At 31.3% G+C, this 9294-nt stretch overlaps 1 protein-coding gene across 1 annotated transcript; it reads right to left on the reverse strand.

The window, feature by feature from the left end:
- Positions 1 to 6: 6 nt before the first annotated feature.
- On the reverse strand, positions 7 to 6993 carry LOC106683236 (uncharacterized). The gene is made up of 6 exons (XM_014424585.2): positions 6934 to 6993; positions 4670 to 4781; positions 3357 to 3490; positions 1964 to 2055; positions 1774 to 1869; positions 7 to 630 (listed from the first exon to the last, which is right to left on the reverse strand). Exons 1-6 carry the CDS (start codon positions 6954 to 6956, stop codon positions 476 to 478), a joined length of 612 nt encoding a protein of 203 aa, XP_014280071.1. The 5' UTR covers positions 6957 to 6993; the 3' UTR covers positions 7 to 475.
- Positions 6994 to 9294: the final 2301 nt, after the last annotated feature.

The raw sequence follows: 9294 nt of genomic DNA on the forward strand, positions 1-9294 counted from the left end.
GGAGGATTATCAGGGATTGTTAAGGATGAAAGATTAAGAATTAATGGGTTAGGATGGTTAAGGAGTTTGGAATAAGAAGAAGCATATCTGTTTTGGGTCAAATCTGCAACGAATGGGATGTTAAGAACTAAAGGATAAATTGTTTTTAATTTATTTTTCTTCTTTTAAACTTAAATGTTGCTCATAATATGGTAGCATCAATACGACATTTGTCATCAAATGTATGATAAAGTTTTTATGACCTAAATTATTAATAAATATTAATACAACTACCAAATTCTATATCACAGTCTTGAAAATAGTATAAAATTGGATGTTTCAAATCCACAAAGAAATAATGACCAAAAAATGCATTAAAAATATACACAATAACCTATTAAGTACTTTTAAAAAAATATGTACAAGAATCTAAATCACTGCTTGTTAAGATAATATTCGATATGTTCGATGACTAGAAATTAATCTACAACAATGACTACAAATGTGGTTCTCCAAGTCCACAATGAGAGTTGTCCTGAAGAAGGTAGTCATCGAGAGTGTAGTCGAAGTTGGAAATGGCTTCGGATATTTCTGCCTTTTGTTCTTCTGTTGGCGTTTTCCTCCAATCCGTGGTCAGGAGCCATGATAATTCTGAAAAATATCAAATTTGAATAATAATTCCTTTCGAATATAACATAAAATAACGATTGATAAGTAATTTCAGGCAACACCGATTACCAACAAAAACACTTCTTATTTGTTGATCAGTATCGCCGTCGATAGTTTTGGATATTGATTTGTCTAACTTTATATAAACACTATCTGACTATGCAATGGTATTGGTATATTTAAGGATGTGTAAGGATTTAATGAACAAAATTGATGGTTTGTTTGTTTTAGTTTAGTGGCGCCAAATTTTATTGGTCATCAACGCCATTTATATTTTATTTAATTTTGCTTATATTCGTTTAACTTTTATTTATTTTTTAATGTGATTATTTATTATTTTATTTATTTATTTTATTATTATTATTTTTTTTCTTCCGTTCAATATTATATTTTTGTTTGTAAATGTTGTCATTTTAGAAACTGGAACACTAATTCTATTGTTTTATCATTGTCTCCGAGGGTTTTTGAAATATCTGGGTTTAGTCCTAAGCTATTGAGGTGTGGTGTGAAATATGGGCATTATTGGAAAATATGGCTTACTGTCAGATTGTTGTTGCAATACAGGCAGTTCGGAGGCGTTTCTTTTGAAATAAGATAGGAGTGGGTGAGCCTCGTGTGTCCTATTCTCAGCCTGGTCAGTACAACTTCCTCTCTACAGCATTTGCGACTGGAGGTACCCCAGGGCTTGACATTTTTAATTAAAAGCAATTTATTGTTATTACCTTTTTAAGCAAATCTTTTAAACGGCTAAATAATGTGAATATTATTTTTCGCAAAATAATGAATTAAAATCCCTCTTTAACAAAGAAAAATTCTATTTGTCTTAGAATAACATTTTGTCGAGATGAAATTTAGAGTTACGGAAAACAAGTTTATTAGTTTTTTAGTGACCCATCCTTGAATTTGGATTTTCTGTTTTTACGTGCAGAATTGGACCATAGTCTATATAATATTTTTGGTTTCATTAAGCTCTATTAACATTTATTTCCAAGCCCAAAATCCGTTTCTTTTGAGGTTTTGTGTTATAATAAAATGTTTTATTCATTTTTATATTTTAAATCCTATTTGACAAGCGGATCATTTTTTAACTTGATATTTAAGGAAATTTAAACGCTAGGATCTTACCAATTTTGGAACCAAGGAGCTGTCGACAGAAGTATATAGCAGCCCAGTTGTCATAATCAGTGTCAACAATAGACAATGCCAAAGTAAAGTTGTATCCTGGAAAATATTATGAACAATTATTTTAATTAACACAGATATTTATATTTATAAATTTGTATGCATGAACGTATTAAAACAAGAATATACTTACTGTATGCATTATAGTAAACGGGAAACATGAGTCTTTTGTATCGAACATAGTTGGCAGTTGCCTTTCCTTTAATGGAGACAAATGAATTTACTCTGAAATAGTATTTAGTTTAAATAAACAAATTATTAGTGAAATAATATATATTATTAACATTATATATATATATACACAACTCTTATATTCCTCAAAAGAAACTAGACTGAACCATAATTTTTTATGCTACGTTTTATGAATCAATTTATTTTGTAACTTTCATCAACAGTAGCCCTAAGGAAGGCCTGAATTTCGGCCTGAAACGTTGGGATAATAAAATATGTATCTCTTGTTACTGTTCTTCAGTAATCTGTTACTGTAAATTTCTCCAAAATTAAAATAATTGCAAGCTTTCTTATGCAACCATAATTTGTAAAAATTTTCTCAACTTACTAAATTTAATGAGGTGTGATTGATAATTAAATAAATCCTATAAAAAAAATTTGTAGAAATACAGTTTTGATTGTCTCAATTACTTGTAATGATTTTTAAATTTCATTAAATTCTATATTATTTCAATAATATTTTTATTGAAGAACATTCGGGTGAAAAAAGGGGAATGTGACGTATCTAATCAAAGCATAAATTTATTGTATTAATAATTTGTCTGATTACGTTAAGTTACGTATAAATTAAAAACAGTAATAATACTTTAATTGAAAATTAAATGTTTTTAAAAGTTAATGTTATGAAAAATATTCAGTGTTAGTTACGTCTTTTCCCAAGTATTTACTAACTATTTGGATGTTTAAATTTGATGGGATTCTTTTTTTTCAAATTTATTTTTATTTATGTAGTATCCAAAAATACCTATAAATTCTGAATAACTAGGGAAGGAATCTATGGAATATCATAGATTTCACTGTAGACTGGAGTTAATTTATAACAACTCTAATAGCCTTAGGAAAGTCTGTAGGACGACTTCGGTAAAGAATGTAACCCCAGTCTATGCTACTATCTTTATATCCAATTCTAAAAGTGAAAGAAATACTTTATTCATCCTGCCCAAATACATCGGGTTGCTACATTACACAGCATCCTGATCAATCCGTGACTGGACAAATATACGTTACATATTTTTACATGATATAATATAATAGATAGATAACACCTTTTTTTTTTCTTCCACAGTTTTCTTTTACAATTAATACCAGTCTACAAACTAACTACAAGTTTTTCGATTTTTTCCTTTCACTTTTATTTCACAACCCCTATTTCATTTGATCAACAAATTACCCTATATAACAAATATTAAAATATTTAAAATATTAAAAAATAATTAAAAAATTAAGATGTGCCACTATACAAGACAAGCAGTGTTATGAACTTGCAAGTATAAAAATTTATTCGAAAAACTCACGGGCTTTCATATTGGAAATGAAGAAATTCTGTGTCGTTTCCAACCATCTTTGTGTCAGTTCCAGCGCATCTGCTTTGCCTAGCAAAGAAATAGTCGCCGGAGCTCATCCAAACATACCATTTCTTATTAAAGAACTGTAATGTTAACAATGATTTGATATAACATCAATATATATTACATAATATAATATTAGGTAATAATGCAAGAAAATATACTGTTAAATAATAAGTTTCATTCAGACTCTCCATACATCGAATAGCATGTTTAAAATATCTCAAAATTATAAATATATATATTTTTTATTTATTTATTTTAGCAAGCTACGAATTGGAGGGGCAGGTCAACATTGAAGAGATAACAAAATCATTTGATTCCTATAACCTAGTTGATTATTGGGATTCGGAAATTCCTTTGCTTGCAATTTGCCATTTTCGCTTACTTTGACCTTAAATCTGTTATTGTATCGAAAACATTTTACTAAACAAAAGTGAAAGATTAGTTAGAAAGTCATAGCCTAAGTTTTTTTTGCTGAACATTATTTATATGAACGAAAAATATATGTATAAATATCAATGTCAATTATGTTATTTAGGCAGTTCAAAGAGACAAAATGATTTTATTAGTTACATTAAAGTGCCATAGGATTATCCTTTATGTGATCGATCATAATATAGTTACAGACTACAGAATAATAATAATAAAAAAATAAATATGTAACAAGATAAAATAATACCAAAGAAAGTCACCAAGATGAAGAATATGAAACCATTATTCGAATTATTTATTTATTTTGGTTCGAAATAATCATTTATTCAGTTACTGTAGCCGTATGCCCACCCTTTGGGTTCAGGAGCCCTTGTGTATCCCAGAGGGCACCCTTAATTTGGGAAAAATATGGCAGTTTAGCTTGAACAAATCACCTCCTTGCCCAACCGTTGTTCAAAAACCAGTTCTTCCTTTTAAAGTACTGAATAGCGGAAACTTCATAATTTTTAGCAGTACAAATTTTCATATTCATATATACGTATAAATTTGTTCCCTATTTTTCATTTAATATCAACTGATTCTTACAATTTGTATTAATTCACTGAAAATAGACTTATTTTGACAAAAGGATAAACTTTATTATTAAATTATAACTATGATAAATATATTCATATATAAACTATATATTAAATATATAGATATAAAAATTGATTCTTAAGTAATATTGTAACATTGGACGAATATCATCGACGAAATTTAGAATGTTGAAACAATATTAATGATATATTATGAAATTATTACTTATAAATAAACCTGTATAAACTTACTTCATCTTTGATAAGCTCATTATTCATTGAAGGGAAATTACAATTTCCAAACTTCATAGGAAAATAGGGTGAGATAATTGATGATTGAACAAATGCCATGTTCAGAAGTAGCCTGAAACAAGATAGTAATTTAAATGATTGATTATCGAACCAAACACATTAAACAATCCATATAAACAAATTAATTTCCCCTTGGAAGAACTCTTATATTAGATATGTTTCCTTTTTCTCTTTTATTTATTCTCAGTATAAGCGATATTATAATATCAAGAAAGTCTATTCAATACACACAATTGGTAATGTGCATACTTTATAACTATCCTTAAGGAACAGTTAACGTAATAAGTAACAGTTACGTTGCTCCACTGGAATACATAGAGTTAAGTTTAAGCTGCCGCCATGTTATGTTAACCCTGAACTGTACCCGTTGATACCTCATTGTTGAACCTTACATACCCGTTCATGCTTTAGGCGGGCTACGAACTTTCGATTAGAACCCGCGGGTTGGAATGATTTGAGACATGAAAATAGATAATCTGTTGAACCCCGCGCTCAAAAAAAGTTACATACTCAGAAACGGACAGACTAAACATATGTTTTCAAAAATTTGAGCTACATTTATTCTAAGCACTCTTGGAATATCACTGTGTAATTTAAGCAATAAAACCTATTAATTGGTTACGTTATTATCTCCAGACTATTCATTTATTCTCTAAGTCTCTTTATTCCATTCTATACTTCTCCACCCAGCACAACAGGTCAATCATCTATTTATATCATTTAAATAGCATCGCTTGATCGCACTGAAAAATAGTAAAAACACTAGAACATTGGGCAGTAATCATTAAATTCATCTTCAATAATATGTTTCAGCTGCACTATAATTAAACTACGATAGCCGATAAATCATCCAAAAACTTGTGGTTTTGAAGAACAATTGTAGGATACAATTACAATTACTGTAATTGTGTAAAGTAATTGCAATTAATCTATACAATTTCTTTTATTGAGATTTTCAATTACAATTATTTGTTGATGAAATTGCAATTTCATTTACTTCTAGAACTTTAGTAATTCCAATTACAATTATATCTATTTTAAATCATACGTGAATTTATTTTATTTCAACATATTTCTTATGAGCGGAAATTCTAAAAGTTAAAATAAATTGATCCACAATTGCGCGATCATAAAATTGATTTTATATTTATTTTCAGCTTCTTCTAAATAAATATAAACCATAATATGTTAAAATCTATCCAGCGCGCAACCTTAAACTGGAAATCATTATTATATTTTGGAACAATTGTAAAACAATATTTTTTCCGTTTTGATGTAAGTAATTATATTACAATTACAATAACTTGTAATGGTAATATAATTACATAGAATTTTTTTTAAAAAACTAAAATTAATAAGAATTTAATTGATAATTGCAATTACTTTGGCTCGGGTTGTCTCGTATTTTAATAGTTAATTGTAATTGTACTTTGGTTCCACAATTACAATTACAGTAGTTCATAAATCAATTGCACATATTGCTATAATGTTTATTGTAAAATATTTGAGATTGCAATTGTATTTCTGCAATTCCAAATTACAGTTATTAGCAGGTAATTATAATTATTTATTGTCCAACTCTGTTCAAAAAGAGTGATTCCTCGAAAAAATAGTATATATATTTTTTCAACGATCCTACATGTTTTGAGGTGCCGAGGTTGAAACCGATTTCAAGTTTTGGCATATTTGGTGTGAAAAAAAATAAATAAAAACAGAAAACAATTTTAGGTTTGCGGTCAAAAGAGAAACAAAAATAGTTTACAACTATTTATTTTCCGACGTTTCGCCACACTTTGCAGGGCTTCATCAGCATACAATAAGGCAATTTAAGCTAGGATAAATATTATGTAAAAATAAAGTGATAAGAAATTACAATTAAATAAAAGGAAGGAAGAAGTAAAATAGTATCAATATAAAATAATTTTAATTCAATTTCAATTTCAGGTTCAAATAATTTTAAAACAATTTTCTTTCGTTTTTCTCTGATTATTATAAAACTAAATATCTTTTGGAGATAAACATCGTATAAAAAACTTCGGTTCGCTGTGAAAAAGGCAAAAACTCTCATTCCAACTGTATAGTTTGATCTAAGGAAACCTGGCATTTGGAAAATAGTTTCAGGCATATGACTAGCTCTAATCTTAGGATTAAGAGCCTGAGATTGCACCTAATACCATAATATTTTGAAGGAGACAGACACTTACAAAAATATTCCTGTGGAAGACATGTTGATACCAACAGTACCTGAATAAGATACGACTATCGTGGAACAATGAATTAGCTATATGTAGCCCTAATCTAGTACAAAGTTCGATTCAGTGATTCAGCCACGCAGATAACTGTCGAGTATGTGTCATCTCTCTTCCCTCCGCCCTAAATATTTTCTTTCCTTCGTCTGATGGACCCTGGTCCCATTCATAATGACCCAGAAATTATCGTTAGTTTTGTTTTGTTTAGAGTTTTATTTAGGTTACCTCTTCTTAGGCAATGTTAATTCATTTTTAACAATATTTTAAAAACTTTATTAATTTTTCTTTTATTTACGAACTTGACTCCAATTAACAATTTTTTATTCTATCATTGTTAATTTAAATAAATTAAAAATGGCCACACATTCCAAGCTGGAATTTTCTGAGAAAAAAATTGGACTGTTCGCTATTAAAATCTCGTAGTTCTCCGAATTCTCGTCGTTCAGACCTAAGCCTTGATAATTATGTAATGTATTGGCCTTAACAGAAATGCACAAAATAGATTGCCAGATATACGAGGTGATAGATCATTGCAAATTAGGGTTCAAATAATTCTAAATGGGGTTGTTTATTTGGGGGCCCCCACTAGGGAGCGCGGTGGCACTGTGGTAAGGCACGATGCTTTTAACTCCAAGGACCCGGGTTCGAATCCGGCTTGGCAGAAAATTTTTGTTACACTGTAGCCGTAAGTCAACCCTGTGGGTTCTGGAGCCCTCCTGGGGTTACCCAGCCAGGAGTTTAGCTTTACTCTTTGCACCGAACCAGTCTTTTTTTGGGTTTCATCTCTTACACACCCAGGATTTCTTCCGCAGATGCCCAGAGTGCAGTTTTCAAAATTTCCTACTTAGTAATCACGTTCGGTTCAATTATACTGAAGAAAGTAATACGAGGGTGGTTCAAAAAGTTGTATACCGCTAGATGTCAGTGCTAGAGCAACGAGGTTCCCGCGCAATAATTTCACACCCTTTGTGAGTGAACAAGTGGTGTGAGTAGTAGTGACGACTCTTCGTTGTTGTTTTATGCGTAGTGATTTGTGACAATGGAAAAAACAGAGATTCGATCAGTGATTAAGCACTCTGTAAAGAAAGGTATGAAAGCAGAGGAAATTCATGCCGACTTTCAGAACGCACTGGGGGACTCTGCTCCTTCATATTCAACTGTTGCCAAGTGGAGCAGCGAGTTTAAATTTGGTCGGGAGAGCTTAGATGATGGCAGCATAGTGGACGGCCAAAAAGTGCTATGACCCAAGAATTTATCGCAAAAGTGCATAAAAAGGTCATGGAGGATCGTCGACTGAAAGTGCGTGAGTTGCTGAAGTTGTACGGATGTCATCTGAACGGGTATATCACATTATAACCGAAGAATTGGGAATGAAAAAATTATGCGCAAGATTGGTGCCGCGACTCTTGACATTGGACCATAAACGCACCAGATTGGAAATGTCCGAATAACGAAATCTGGCCCGTTTTCAGCGCAACCAACAAGATTTTTTGCACTAGTTTGTGACTAGATATGAAACATGGGTCCACTACTATATCCCAGAGACAAAACAGCAGTCAAAGCAATGGAAACATGCTGAGTCACCATCTCCAAAGAAAGCAAAGGCAGTACTTTCGGCCGGAAAGATCATGACCTAAGTTTTCTGGAATGTAAAAGGCATTCTGCTGATAGATTATCTTCCTAATGGCCAAGCAATTACGGGGCAATACTACGCAAACCTCCTATACCAACTACAAGAAAAGATACGCGAAAAAAGACCTGGCTTGGCAAGGGAAAAATCATCTTTCATCAGGACAACGCCCGCCCGCACACAAGTGCTATTGCCATGGCAAAACTTCATGAAGTGAGGTACGAATTGTTTCCACATGCACCTTATTCACCCAATTCGGCACCATCAGACTTTCATCTCTTCCCCAAGCTGAAAATGTTCCTAGGTGGTCGGAGATTTCCTACAACTGACAACCAAATTGGAGAGGTATTTTGCAGGCCTGGAGGAATTTCAATAACGAGATGGGATCAAGGCATTGGAACATTGCCGGACCAAATGCATTTTATTAGTCTACAGGGAGACTATTTTGAAAAATAAAAGCAGTTCCACCGAGGTAAGACACTTCTTTCTAGTACATTCCGAAAACTTTTCAAACCACCCTCGTACTAATACTTACAAAACTGACAATGGACGCTCAAGTAAGTTGTCCATAACATCTATACAAATATTCAAGTTGAAATGTTATTCAAAATATTGATTTTTTTGTTAGATCCAAAATAGCCTGAGGTCAAATGATATAAGTGTATATGAGCTCATCTTGGTATACC

This window comes from Halyomorpha halys, unplaced genomic scaffold (assembly GCF_000696795.3).
Source record: "Halyomorpha halys isolate HHAL.00 unplaced genomic scaffold, Hhal_1.1 Scaffold474.1, whole genome shotgun sequence".
Taxonomy (NCBI): Eukaryota; Metazoa; Arthropoda; class Insecta; order Hemiptera; family Pentatomidae; genus Halyomorpha; species Halyomorpha halys.

What these genes read in the sequence shown, in the direction of transcription:
- LOC106683236 (XM_014424585.2), bottom strand. Translation starts at nt 6,956, where the DNA reads ATGTCTTCCACAGGAATATTTTT. An exon ending in CGTTTACTATAATGCATACA is followed by an intron (nt 1,870 to 1,963) that starts GTAAGTATATTC and finishes AATATTTTCCAG; the next exon opens with GATACAACTTTACTTTGGCA. An exon ending in GCTCCTTGGTTCCAAAATTG is followed by an intron (nt 631 to 1,773) that starts GTAAGATCCTAG and finishes GATATTTTTCAG; the next exon opens with AATTATCATGGCTCCTGACC.